The 14,772-nt window shown below is 36.1% G+C and overlaps 1 protein-coding gene across 1 annotated transcript in view; it reads right to left on the reverse strand.

The window, feature by feature from the left end:
- Positions 1-9,712: 9,712 nt before the first annotated feature.
- The window catches only part of MFSD2B (MFSD2 lysolipid transporter B, sphingolipid), a 312,518-nt gene continuing 307,458 nt past the window's right edge, over positions 9,713-14,772 (reverse strand). Inside the window, exons 13-14 of the mRNA XM_053709634.1 lie at positions 11,570-11,746; positions 9,713-9,915 (exon numbers count right to left, since the gene is read on the reverse strand). Coding sequence (XP_053565609.1) covers positions 9,879-9,915; positions 11,570-11,746 — 214 coding nt within the window. The 3' untranslated portion in view covers positions 9,713-9,878. The remainder of the gene's footprint in view (positions 9,916-11,569; positions 11,747-14,772) is intronic.

Genomic DNA, 14,772 nt, shown 5'->3' on the forward strand with positions numbered 1-14,772 from the left:
TACAGTGGCAACCTGCAGCAAGTATTGCTATGGTTGCAGGAGCAGCATCTTATTGGTGCGATGCCTTGTCTGATATCAGAAGAGACTACGATAGAGGAGATCCAAGATAGTAGTAAAGCTCTTAAACTGGCCAATACCTTTATCTGCGATGCCAGCATGCAGGTAATTAGACTGGGAGCTAAGATGTCTAGCTCTGTGGTTAAAATCTTGGTCGGCTGATGTATCTTTAAAGGCCAAGCTTTTGGCTTTACCTTATAAAGGTAAAACTGTATTTGGTCCTGGTGTGGCAGAAATCATTTCCGAAATTACGGGTGGAAAGGGATCTTTCCAACCTCAGGACAAGAAGAATAGACCTAAAGGTCAACAGAATTCTAATTTTCGCTCCTTTCACAACTTTAAAGGACAGAAGTCTTCCTCCTCTTCTTCCAAACCAGAGCAATCCAGGAACTCATGGAAGTCCAGTCAGCCTTGGAATAAGGGGAAGCAAAACAAGAAGCCTTCCAATGATTCTAAATCAGCATGAAGGGTCCACCCCCGATCCAGTTTTGGATCAAGTGGGAAGCAGGCTTTCTCTTTTTCAGCAAGCTTGGATACGCAGTGTCCCAGATCCGTGGGCTGTGGACATAGTATCCCAGGTTTACAGAATAGGATTCAAGTCTTGCCCTCCAAGGGGCATATTTATCCTGTCAAGACTATCCTCAAACCAAATAAAGAGGGAGGCCTTTTTAAACTGCGTAGAGGACCTATCCTCCCTGGGAGTAATTGTTCCAGTTCATGTAGAGGAACAGGGACAAGGATTATATTCAAATCTCGTTGTGGTTCCCATCCTAGACCTTAAGTGCCTCAACAAATTTCTCAGGGTTCAGTCCTTCAAGATGGAAACTATTCATTGGTTCAGGAAGGTCAGTTCATGACGACCATAGACCTGAAGGACGCGTATCTACATGTTCCCATTTACAGGGATCATCACCAGTTTCTAAGGTTTGCTTTTCTGGACAAGTGATCAGATCCCAGGGAATTGCTGTGGTGCCTTACCTAGACAACATCTTGGTTCAGGAGTCATCTTTTAAACTAGCAAAATCTCATACAGAGATGTTGTTGTTGTCTTTTCTACGTTCCCACAAATGGAAAGTGCATCTGGAAAAGAGTTCCCTTGTTCCAGCTACAAGGGTGTGTTTCTGAGACTTCTGCAACTATGCATACTCAGTGGAACGGAGACCATTCAGATTTATCACAGAGGATAGTTCTGGATCCTCTAACTAGACTCTCTCTCATGGTGGATTTCACAGGAAAATCTGGCTCGGGGAACTTGCTTCCTGAGACCTTCCTCTGTGATTGTGACTACGGACGCCAGCCTATTAGGCTGGGGAGCAGTTTGGTGCTCTCTAAAAGCTCAGGGCCTGTGGACTTCTCTTCCCATAAACATCTTGGAGTTGAGAGCAATCTTCAATGCCTTGTTAGCTTGGCCTCAGTTATCTTTAGTCCAGTTTATCAGATTCCAGTTGGACAACATCACCTCAGTGGCTTACATCAACCACCAGGGAGGAACTCAGAGTTCCTTGGCTATGAAGGAGGTGACTCGCATTCTGCAGTGGGCAGAAGCTCACCATTGTCTCCTATCTGCTATCCACATTTCAGGGGTGGAAAACTGGGAGGCGGATTTTTTGAGCAGACAGAATTTTCATCCTAGGGAGTGGTCTCTCCATTCCAAAGTGTTCTCAATGATAACCCTCAGGTGGGGTGGTTCCGGAGTTGGATCTGATGGTGTCTCGTCAAAACGCCAAGCTTCCAAGGTACGGTTCAAGGTCAAGAGATCCTCAGGCCGCTCTGATAGACGCTCTAGCGGTTCCTTGGATCTTTTCTCTGGCATACCTGTTTCCTCCGTTTGCTCTCCTTCCACGTGTCATTGCTCGTATCAAACAGGAGAGAGCATCTGTAATTCTAAAAGCTCCTGCATGGCCTCGCAGGATCTGGTTTGTGATCTGGTAAAGATGTCTTCTCTTCCTACTTGGAGGTTACCTATGAGGAAGGACTTTCTACTTCAGGGTCCATTCCTCCATCCAAACCTGGATTCTCTGAAGCTGACTGCTTGGAGATTGAACGCCTAGTTCTGTGTAGACGTGGTTTTTCTGAAGCGGTCATTGATACTATGCTTCAGGCTTGTAAACTTGTAACTCGCAGGATTTACCATAAGGTATGGTATAAATACCCCTGGAGCCGGGTGAGGATTCCCCACATTGTATCTTTTCTTCAGCATGGCCTGGAGAAAGGTTTGTCAGTTAGTACTCTGAAGGGTTAGATTTCTGCACCGTCTATTCTTTTGCACAAACCTCTGACAGATTTGCCAGATGTACAAGCTTTTGTTCAGGCACTGGTCAGAATCAGGCCTGTGTTTAAACCTATTGCTCCTCCTTGGAGCCTTAACCTCGTTCTTAAGGTTTTGCAGCAGGCTCTGTTTGAGCCGATGCATGTTGTTGATATAAAATTTTTATCTTGGAAGGTTTTGTTTCTTCTTGCTATTTCTTCCGCTTGCAGAGTTTCTGAGCTTTCGGCTCTGCAGTGTGATTCCCCATATCTTATATTTCATGCAGATAAGGCGGTCCTTCGTACTAAGTTGGGTTTTCTCCGTAAGATTGTGTCAGATCGAAACATTAATCAGGAAATAGATGTTCCTTCTTTTTGTCCTAATCCTTCTTCCCATAAGGAACGTCTTTTGCATAACCTGGATGTTGTGCGTGATCTAAAATTTTACCTTCAAGCAACTAAAGATTTTTGTCAATCTTCTGCCCTATTTGTTGTTCTCTCTGGAAAACGTAAAGGTCAGAAGGCCACTTCTACTACCCTTTTCCTTTGGTTAAGAAGTGTTATTCATTTAGCTTAGGAGACAGAGAGAATTATGACTCATTCCACTAGGGCTGTCTCCTCTTCCTGGGCTTTCAAAAATGAAGCTTCCGTGGAGCAGATTTGCAAGGCTGCAACATGGTCTTCTTTGCATACTTTTTCCAAATTCTACAATTTTGATACTTTTGCCTTGGTTGAGGCTTCTTTTGGGAGAAAGGTTCTTCAAGCAATGGTGCCTTCTCTTTAGGTCCGTCTACCTTGTTCTCTCTCCCTTTTCATTCTGTGTCCTCTAGCTTGGGTATTGGTTCCCACTAGTAATTGGAATGAAGTTGTGGACTCTCCATGCCAATGGAAAGAAAACAAAATTTATGCTTACCTGATAAATTTCTTTCTTTCTTTCCAGGCATGGAGAGTCCACGACCCCGCTCTATTCTCAATTTCAATTCGGCACCTCTATAAACACAAGGGTATTCTTTTTCCATTTTCCTTTGGCTGAATGACTGGGGATTATGGGTAAGGGAAGTTACTCTTAACAGCTTTGCTGGGGTGATCTTTGCCTCCTCCTGCTGGCCAGGAGTTGAATATCCCACTAGTAATTGGAATGAAGTCGTGGGCTCTCCATGCCCGGAAAGAAAAAAGTTTATCAGGTAAGCATAAATTATAGTTTTGCTTATTTTTAATAACATTGCACTGATTTTCAGACTCCTATCCAAGCCCCAAAGCTTTAGGATAATACTGATGTATACCTACTCCAGCTTGTTACTGTTTGTGTAAAAAGAATTTTCATATGTAGAGGAGGGGGGAGTGTCTGCTTTTTTAACTATAGAACCACTTGCAGTGGGTGTTCCAGCTAACCTATTCAACAGTTCTAAACTGGGGGCTTCTAAGTAAGTTTTATACTGAATTTTTAGATCAGTATCTGTGCATATTCTACTTTATAGTAGTGTCTATTACATGCAGTTATATGAAGATTGGTGTATACTGTCCCTTTAATTTTAAATATACTGTCAATTTAATGACACATTTACAAGGGCATTTTTACTTTCAAAATTCTATAATTAAAACAACTTGATATTGATATAATTAGAGTATTCCAAAGAGTTTATGAATGTAACCTGTGACCTTGGTCTTGCACATAACCCCTCCTATATTGGGTGACATTAGCAAGTGAATGCACCAGATACAAATGCTACCTGCTCAAATCCCTTAGAGACACGCACATATCTCTGGGGTTTTTTAGAATAACAGGTTAATTGCACACATCAGTAACATCACCTATTAACATCAATAAACACTATTAAATAGGATCAATTGACATACTGGCCATGATTTTGGATTAAGAAATCAGGAATAATAATAATTTCTTGATGTTTTCAGGAGGTTCAAGGGTATTAATTAAGGGGACATAAAAACACTTTGAGATGGTATTATAACATTATAAACTGTATATATATTTTAAAAAAATATATACAATATACTTTCATTATTTATTTCGTCCTATTTTCCTGTAATTCCATTCTGAAATTGTGAGCTTTTCAGTTCCTGTTAGAAATGGAAGTGCAGAGCATGGTTATATACCACACAGCCATTGGCTGCACACTCTAGTGACCTATTTATAACTGTCTCTAATTGGTTACATCAGAGAAGGTAACCTAAGTTACAACATGGTAGCTCCTATTGTTTATAGACAATAAAACATTACAATTATTTTGTCAATATTTAAACAACTATTGAAAATTAAAAAAAATACATCTACATGTTATTCTAAGAATAATCTTTTCTTTAAATGCATCATTCTATCTAGCATTTATTTATTGTTTAATGTTCCCTTAAGGATTGTGATTATTAGAAAACACACTGACAAAACTGGCCGAAGGACAGAAAGCGTTATCTGCCAAACCGCAACCTGCATGTGTATAACCCACTCATAGGGATAAACATAGTTAAAGGGACTGTCTAGTTAAAAATAATGATTCAGATAGGGCATGTAATTTTAAACATCTTTCAAATGTACTTTTATCATGAATTTTGCTAGTTTCTCTTGGTGTTCTTAGTTGAAAGCTAAACCTAGGTAGGGTCATATGCTAATTTCTTAGCCCTTGAATTCCGCCTCTTATCATTTTGAAAGTTTTTCAAAACTAGAGGGTGTTAGTTCATGTGTGCCATATAGTCTATATGATCTATATGATATAGATAACATTGTGCTCACGCCCGTGGAGTTACCTAGGAGTCAGCACTGATTGGCTAAAATGCAAGTCTGTCAACATAACTGAGATAAGGTGGCAGACGCTAAACAATAAAAATTCTGGTGCAGACTGTCCGTTTAAAGTCATCTCCAGAGCTGTAAATGCACTGGTTCTGAACTGGATGTGTGGCCAATGAGCCAACCAGATCAGCATATGTGAGAAGCTGCCAATCACTGGCTGTATTTGGCTCAGTGCACTGGAGTCTTTAAATGGACATGAAACCCAACATTTTTATTTCATGATTCAGATGCTTCGTTCTCTTATTATTCTTTGTTTAAAGGGACACTGAACCCAAATTTTTTCTTTTGTGATTCAGATAGAGCATGAAATTTTAAGCAACTTTCTAATTTACTCCTATTATCAAATTTGCTTTATTCTCTTGATATCTTTATTTGAAATGCAAGAATTAGAAGTTTAGATGCCAGCCCATTTTTGGTGAACAACCTGGGTTGTCCTTGCTGATTGGTGGATAAATTCATCCACCAATAAAAAAGTGCTGTCCAGAGTTCTGAACCAAGAAAAAAAGCTTAGATGCCTTCTTTTTCAAATAAAGATAGCAAGAGAACAAAGAAAAATTTATAATAGGAGTAAATTAGAAAGTTGCTTAAAATTGCATGCTCTGTCTGAATCATGAAAGAATTTGGGTTCAGTGTCCCTTTAAGAGATACCTATATAGGTAGCGTGCACAAGTTTGGAGCAATACATATCAGGAAATAGTGCTGCCATCTAGTGCTCTTGCTAATGTATTACATTGTTGCAAAACTGCTGCCATAAATTGCTGCAAACACGTGCACACTCCTGAACTTACTGTCCTGCTTTTCAACAAAGGATAAAAAAAACAGAAGTCAATTGGAAAGTTGTTTTAAAATGTTCTATCTGAATCATGAAAAAAAAAGTGGGATTTGTGTCCCTTTTACTTCTTTGTGGTTGTTAAATACATATTTAATAAATATACATAGTGCAACCATAACATGCTCTAACACATTTTATCATCACTATTCTATATCCATGTAAAGCAGCTGTGCTGTGTGAGGAATTTATGCTCCAAATTAATTGTAGTTCTGTATCTATTTCTAACAAAAATAATCAAACTGGATGTCTCCCTATTTATACTTAAAGGGACATTAAAACCATATTTTTTTTCTTTCATTATTCAGATATAGAATACAATTTTAAACCACATTCCAACTTACTTCTATTATCCAATATTCTTCATTCTTTAGATATTCTTTGTTTAAGAAATAGCAATGCAGATGGGTGAGCCAATCATACAAGGCATCTATTTGCAGCCACCAATCAGCAGCTTCTGAGCCTATCTAGATATGCTTTTCAGCAAAGGATATCAAGAGACTGAAGCAAATTAGAAAATAGAAGAAAATTAGAAAGTTGTTTAAAATTGCATGCTCTACCTAAATTGCGAAAGAAAAAAAAATGGGTTTCAAGTCCCTTTAAATACTTTGAACTCAGGAAAGGATATCTAATACATTTGTATTATATGTTAACATAAGTAAGATATTGTTTATAGGTTACTTCAATGCTACACTATCTGGGATATAGTCCACCCATACCTACTGTAAATAGCTGTTGTCATAACATTTGTTACCATATGATATTACATTACAATGAGTTGCAATCCTAGCGGGTTCATCCCTGTGTAACACAAAACAGACAGTAAAACATAGCTGTGCATTTATATATTTTATTATATGTATTATACACAGTATGTAACTAAGTGGTCATAGAAGCAATATTGAATATAAACTATATATATATATATATACTGTATATACATACATATATAATATAGGTATAAACATGAGGTATTTCTTTCCTTCGCATTGGCATAGCAAAATCAACACATTATATAGCTATATGTCTGTCATCATGTTGCAAGTTACGTTGTTAAACATTTGTACAGATTAATAAAAGTGCTGACGGTCTATAGTATGGCACTTAAAGTGATGGTAACCTCTCCCCTTTTTAAAACCAGATTCGGAATGTTAGTGATATTTTAGTTTAATTCATCAGTTATAATGAAGTTGTGCTATAACTTACTTTTTAATATAGATATGAAATTTAAATTCCCCATGCTCCGCCACCCACTTCAAAAGTCAATTTTTCTGTAAGCTAACGGTTTGAATTGTTCTCCAATCAGCGCCCTTGTTACAATAAAAGTGCCATATGGGGAGATATATGATAGGACAACAATTCAAATAATTAGCTCACTGACTTTTGGAGTGGTTGGTGTATTGCAGGGAATTTGAATTTCATATCTATATTAAAAAGTGCATTATAGCACAACTTCATTACAACTGATAAATTAGACTCCATCTAAAACATCACTTACATTCCGGATATGATTTTATAAAGGGGATAGTTTACCATCACTTTAAATGCAATTTAATACTCAAACTATGCACACTCTGAGATTGAAGCATTCACAGAACAGGAAAATGAAGTCCCTTTTCACTTCAGCAATTTAAGAACTAAAATTGGAGTATCAGACTTTATAGCTTAAAATGACATATAATTAAACTAAGCATGTACCTATCGATAATTTGGGTTATAGAAATTCTCTTCTTTACAATGGATTCAATTTAAAATATAACCTTATAAAAGAAAAAATCTTTATACTACAGTTTTGTGAATAAGCCACCTCATCCTGTTTTCACAATACCGGAGCAAAGTTGTTTTCAGCAACACATACGTAAAACTCAACAATAAAAATCCTAATAATGTTATCAAAAAATCCCTCTAATATAAATATAAAAATACACCGTTGCAATATTTACTCCCTTTTCTCAAGATAAACTTTGTCAAAAACACCAGTTCTATTAAAGGGACATGAAACCCAAAAATTTTCTTTCATGATTTAGATAGAAAATACAATTTTTAACAACTTTCTAATTTACTTCTATTATCTAATCTGTTCCATTCTCTTGGTATCATTTGTTGAAGGAGCAGCAATGCACTACTAGTTTCTAACTGAACACATGGGTGAGCCAATCACATTCAATATATATATATATGCAGCCACCAATCAACAGCTAGAACGTAGTTTCTCTGCTGCTCATGAGCTTGCCTAGATAAACCTTTCAGCAAATGATAACAAGAGAAGGAAGCAAATTAAATAATAGAAGTAAATTGGAAAGTTGTTTAAAATTGTGTTCTCTATCTGAATCATGAAAGAAAATTTTTGGGTTTCATTTCCCTTTAAATTCTAAAATGCGTGACTATTTTGTAAGTACAGTGAAGCCAAGTACTCCATTAATGAAGAAATGTTAAAGGGATAGGAAAGTTAGGAAGACACTTTTAAATTCACTTCTATTTTCAAATGTGCTTTGCTCTCTTTGTATCCCTTTTTGAAAAAGAATACGCACATATCATACACTAGTGGGAGCTGGCTGCTGATTGGTGCCTGCACACATTTATCTTTTGTGATTGGCTAACTAGATGTGTTCAGCTATCTGCCAGTAGTGCAATGCTGTTCCGTCAGCAAAGGATAACAAGAGAATGAAGCAAATTTGACAATAGAAGTAAATTGGAAAGTTGGTTAAAATTGTATGTTCTATCCTAATCATTTAATATCTATGTTTATTGTGCAGCTCACGTTTGTGTGAGTACATGGGGTGAATTTAAGGGAGTTATTAGGTGTTGGGGGGAAAGTATTTTCATTATCTATCCTCCAAGTAAAAAAACACTGTTCCAAATGTAGTAAAATTTGGCGTGCAGATATGTTATTGTATGGTTTGTGCTTCAGATATTAAGGATTAAATGGACATGAAACCAAAACATTTTCTTTTATGGTTCAGATAGAACATACAATTTTAAATAACTTTCCAGTTTGTTGCTATTATCTAATTTGCTTCATTTTCTTGGTATCCTTTTTTGTAAAGCATATCTAGGTATGCTCAGGAGCTGGAAACCAGCTGCTGATTTATGGCTGCACACAAATGCCTCTTGTTACTGATGTGTTCAGCTAGCTCTCAGTTGTGCATTGCTGCTCCTTCAATAAAGGATTCCAAGAGAATTAAGCAAAACTGATAATAGAACTAAATCGGAAATTTATTTCAAACTGTACGCTCTATCTAAATCACGAAAGAAAAACATTGGGTTTTGTGTCCTTTTAAAGGCATATGAAGTTTGTTTATGTGTGTGTGTGTGTGTATATATATATACTGTGTATGTATATGTGTATATGTGTGTATATATATATATATATATATATATATATATACACACACACACACAATGCATGCATACATATACATTTTGTACAATAAAATAACCTATGATAGTTTAAAACGTTAAAAAAGCATGGAGTTCCTGAAATTAAATGTTCCCACTGCACAGAATATATATATATATATATATATATATATAATATAAAACAATACATTATTTGATGGAGTGGTGGTAATTGTGGAATTTCCATACGTTTTAATTTTTGATTAAGTTTTTAACCACTAAATGCTACAATTATAACCTACTATAATATATATATTTATATTTACATGTAACAGTTTTGCCAATGTGATAAATAAATATTTGCAGTGCTTGCACATTTAAGTAAAAGGTTAAAAAAAACCTGTCCAGCTTCCTCTGTGTTCCAGTAAAAAGAGTAATTTGTTCAACCCATTTTATTTATTTTTTATTCATATTTATAAAATTCTATTTTAATCCAGCAGTGGAGAATCAGGTTCTTTTTATGCAGCAGACAGAAGTTTCTCAATGCCAGCATGTCCAACATGATCTTGTCTTTAGAGTTTGGAACCAGATGATGTTTTTGCTTCAGATGACAATAAGTGTGGCTCTCCTAGTCCGTAACCTGAAAAACAAAACCTTACAAATAATTCAAGAGTTCATTTAGTTATGTGTAGCAAAATATCTTTCCAATATTCTTTCATTATTTATTTTGCTCCCTTTTCATGTAATACAACTCTGAAAATTGTAGATATTTTTATGATAAAATCATTTTTATTGGTTTCAACAATACCATGATGGCAATAACATAGAACAGTAGATCTCACAGATTACATTTGGATATTTTAAACATAAAGTTAGTCATGTGTTAAGTCTAACAATGAAAATCTATCACATTTTACGGTTCCACCCATTTCTTGTGTTGATATGTAGATATTTTTAAAGGGACACTGTACCCAAAAAAATTCTTTCGTGATTCAGATTGAGCATGACATTTTAAGCAACTTTCTAATTTACTCCTATTATCAAATTTTCTTCATTCTCTTGGTATCTTTATTTGAAATGCAAGAATGTAAGTTTAGATGCCGGCCCATTTTTGATGAACAACCTGGGTTGTCCTTGCTGATTGGTGGATAAATTCATCCACCAATAAAAAAGTGCTGTCCAGAGTACTGAAACCAAAAAAAAAAGCTTAGATGCCTTCTTTTTCAAATAATGATAGCAAGAGAACGAAAAAAAATGATAATAGGAGTAAATTAGAAAGTTGCTTAAAATCGCATACTCTATCTGAATCACAAAACAAAACATTTGGGTTCAGTGTCCCTTTAAGTTTTACAGCTGGAAATGCCCTGCTGATTTTCCATGGCTGATTCGTCGATATATCTTTACCTAATTGGCTTTAGCTGATAACAACTTCAAGACAATTGACTTTATACTAACTTAAAGGGACAGTATAGTCCTTTCCTGATTGAGATAGGGCATGCAATTTTAAAAACTTTTCCATTTACTTAAAAGGTGGAAACCTCACCTCATTGAAAAAACTGAGCTGTGCTGTGAGGTTAGCGCTGAAGCCGCTTCATAATTTTTTTTAAACTGATGAATGAAGGTCGCCTTTATTTTAAGCGATACATCCTAGCGTTTTTGAAACTAGAATTTACCATCACTTTAAATGTCTACAAAAATAAAGTATATTTGATACCAAAGGTCATTTTACTACAGCTGGTTCATATGCCCAGCAGCAATGTAACATTTACCTTTAGATGCACATGCCTGATTACAAGTACAGTATATAGTCATGTGTGGGAGCAATAGATCAAAATACTTATTTTCAACCTTTATGGATGGCAGAGAAAGCTAAAAAAACAATTGGAACTTTGTTATAAAGGAAAACCGAAAAAAATTTGAGATTTTTTTTTTTTTTTAAACGGAGTATTGCAGAGCTAAAGGAATATAAAACCCCAAATGTTTCTTTTATGATTCAGATAGAGCATGCGTTTTTTAGACAACTTTCTGATTCACTTCTATTATCAGTTTTCTTCATTCTCTTGGTATCTTTTGTTGAAAAGCAGGGACATATGCGCCAGGTGTCTACCTAGGCATCTCTTCAACACAGAATATCATGGGAACAAAACCAATTTGATAATAGAAGTAAATTGGAAACTTTTTTTAAATGATATGCTCTGTCTTAATCTTAAAAGAAAATGATTGGGTTTCATATCCCTTGAACACTATGATTAGGTACATACAGGCAATACAGTGTGAATAAACAGTGATCGTACCTTATGGTATTGAGTGCAAGCTCTGTTTCCCTTCTTTTGTCCTCCGTAATTGGGTAGAAGATCAGAATGACTAGTCCTATAATGATCAGGACAGCAGGTGCTGCTCCGATAAGGATTTGAAGTGTTAACACCACATGGTAAGACTGCTTGCAGGCTGCGCTGCTGTAGCCAGCAAATCTGTCAAACACAGGAAACACTCAGTTCTTACGCACGTCTTCTCCACAAAACTTGGCATTAGAATGTAAAAATGTACTGTATTATAATTGCCAGGGGCTTCATTACAGTACATTGATCTAACAAGAGCAAAGGGTCTTTTGCAGTTAATGGGACAGTAAATATGTTGAGATTGTAATACAAACCATTTGATTATATGTTGTAAAAAATATACTTTAATTATTTCTTACTGTACTTATAATACATAACGACCGTGGCTAGACTTGTTTACTCCAGTGACAAGTCCGATTTGGATCCTCTAATAAGTACAGGCAATTGGATCCTCTAATAAGTACAGGCGTACCTTTGAGATATTGCGGGTTCGGTTCCAGACCACCGCAATAAAGCGAATATAGCAATCTTTTTGTTTTCCAGTGCATATAAAAGTTATATTTACACTATAATGTAGTCTATTTAGTGTGTAGTAGCATTATGTCTAAAAAAAACAATGTAAATACCTTAATATACCCAAATAATATTGCTAAAAAATGCTAACCATCATCTGAGCCGTCAGTGAGTCATAGTCTTTTTGCTGCTGGTGTGTATATATAGGTGTGTATATATGTGTAATCAGGTGTTTATATGTGTATATATTTAGTAAAAATGGCACCGATAGACTTGCTCGACACTTAAACATTTAATTTGTAAAAAGAGCAATATCTGCGAAACGCAATAAAGCAAAACACAATACAAAGAGGTATGCCTGTATTGAGTAGAGTTTGGCTGTTTTTTCAAACTCACCCAATATGTTAGTTTATTACAGAAATTCTTGTGATTAAAAGGTATTTACTATCCCTTTAAGGATTTAACTAATTCAGTTCTAAGGACACTCAATCAAAATTAAACTTTTATTATTCAAATAGAGCATGCCATGTTAAACAACTTTCCAATTTGCTTTCATTAACAAAATATGCACAGTCTTTTTATATTTAAACTTTTTGAGTCAACAGCTCCTACTGAGCATGTGCAAGAATAAGTGTGTATGCATTTGTAAATGGCTGATGGCTGTCACATGGTACATGTATGCATTTGTGAATGGCTGATGGCTGTCACATGGTACAGGGGGAGTGGAAAAAGACATAACTTAAAACTGTCAGAAAAAAAATCTACTACTCATTTGAAGTTCAGACTAAGTGCTATTGCATTGTCTTGTTATCTTGCATTTGTTGATTATGCAAATCTACTGTGTTGACTGGTCCTTTGGAGGTCTGTATAAAAAACAATGGGTTTGTCTATCAAATGTGTATATGCCCTACATACAGTGCCCAGATGGTATTTAAGAGGAGTGGCACATGGGAAGCTTATATTTAGGAAAGAAAAGTGCATATTGTGCTGATTTGCAGACTCATAACCAAGCCCCAAAGTTTTAGATGTATACTGATGTATGCAGACTGCTGGTTGTTTAATGGGTTTTTCATATGCAGTGAAAGGGGGGGATGCCTTGTTCCTGTTTGCTAGCCCATTTCATTGGGTGTCCCAGCCTAACCTCATCAACAGTGCTAAACTGGGAGCTTCTAAGTAAGTTTTTAAAAGGTTTTATACTGGATTTTTATATCAGTATCTGTGCATATTCTACTTTGTAGTAGTCTATTACATGCAGTTATATTAAATTTGGTGTATACTGTCCCTTTAAATGTTAGTTTCCAAATATTTATTATTTAAAAGGACTGATATTCAGAGATTATGATACCTAACCTAATAGTTAATTATGTGAATTTTTGTTCCCAGCTTTAAAGAACTTCATTTGAATCCATATATAATCCATATAGCCTAACTAAAACATAAATATTTTCATAGCACCTATATAATCTAGAGCAGAGTTCTTCAAACCACGGGTCGAGGCCCATTACTGGGTCATGACTTGTGTGTGTGTTGTATGATAGGGTGTATGTTGTATGAAACGGTGTATGTTGTATGAGAGGGTGTGTGTGTTGTATGAGAGGGTATATGTGTTGTATGAGAGGGTGTGTGTGTCTGTTGTATGAGAGTGTGTGTGGTATGTATGTGTGTTGTATGAGAGGGTATGTGTGTGTGTGTGTGTTGTATGAGGAGGGTGTGTGGTATGTGTGTGTGTTGTATGAGTAGGGTGACCATATTGCTGCTTTAAAAAGGGACACATGAAAAATACATATGTCAGGCCTTTTTTTCAGGGCTCTTTAAAGAAATGTTCTGTATAAGAACCCTGACATATGTATTTTTCATATGTGTCCCTTAAAGTGGCAATATGGTCACCCTATGTATGAGAGGGTGTGTAGTATGTGTGTGTGTTGTATGAGAGGGTGTGTGTGTTGTATGAGAGGGTGTGTGTGTGTTGTATGAGAGGGTGTGTGTGTTGTATGAGAGGGTGTGTGTGTGTTTTGTATACGAGTGTGTGTGTTGCATGAGCGGGTGTGTATGTGTGTTTTGTATGAGAGGGTGTGTGTGTGTTGTATGAGAGGGTGTGTGTGTATTGTATAATATTGTGTGTGTTGTATGAGAGGGTGTGTGTGTTTTGTATACGAGTGTGTGTGTTGTATGAGAGGATGTGTGGGTGTGTGTGTGTTGTATGAGACGGTGTGTGTATTGTATAAGATTGTGTGTGTTGTATGAGAGGGTGTGTGTGTTTTTGTATACTAGTGTGTGTTGTATGAAAGGGTGTGTGTGTTGTATGAGAGGGTGTGTGTGTATTGTATAAGATTGTGTGTGTTGTATGAGAGGGTGTGTGTGTTGTATGAGAGGGTATGTGTGTGTGTTGTATGAGAGGGTGTGTGTATTGTATAAGATTGAGTGTGTTGTATGAGAGGGTGTGTGTGTGTTTTGTATACAAGTGTGTGTGTTATATGAGAGGGTGTGTGTGTGTTTTGTATACTAGTGTGTGTGTGTGTGTATGTTATTATTACAACATGTTCAAGTTTAACTACAATGAGGTATAACGCATGCACACATTTTACTCACTTTGCCAAAAATTTGCAGCTATCTTGTATATTACTTCAGAAATTTTCAGATCTAGA

The sequence above is a fragment of the Bombina bombina genome, chromosome 4 (assembly GCF_027579735.1).
Source record: "Bombina bombina isolate aBomBom1 chromosome 4, aBomBom1.pri, whole genome shotgun sequence".
NCBI classification, from domain to species: domain Eukaryota; kingdom Metazoa; phylum Chordata; class Amphibia; order Anura; family Bombinatoridae; genus Bombina; species Bombina bombina.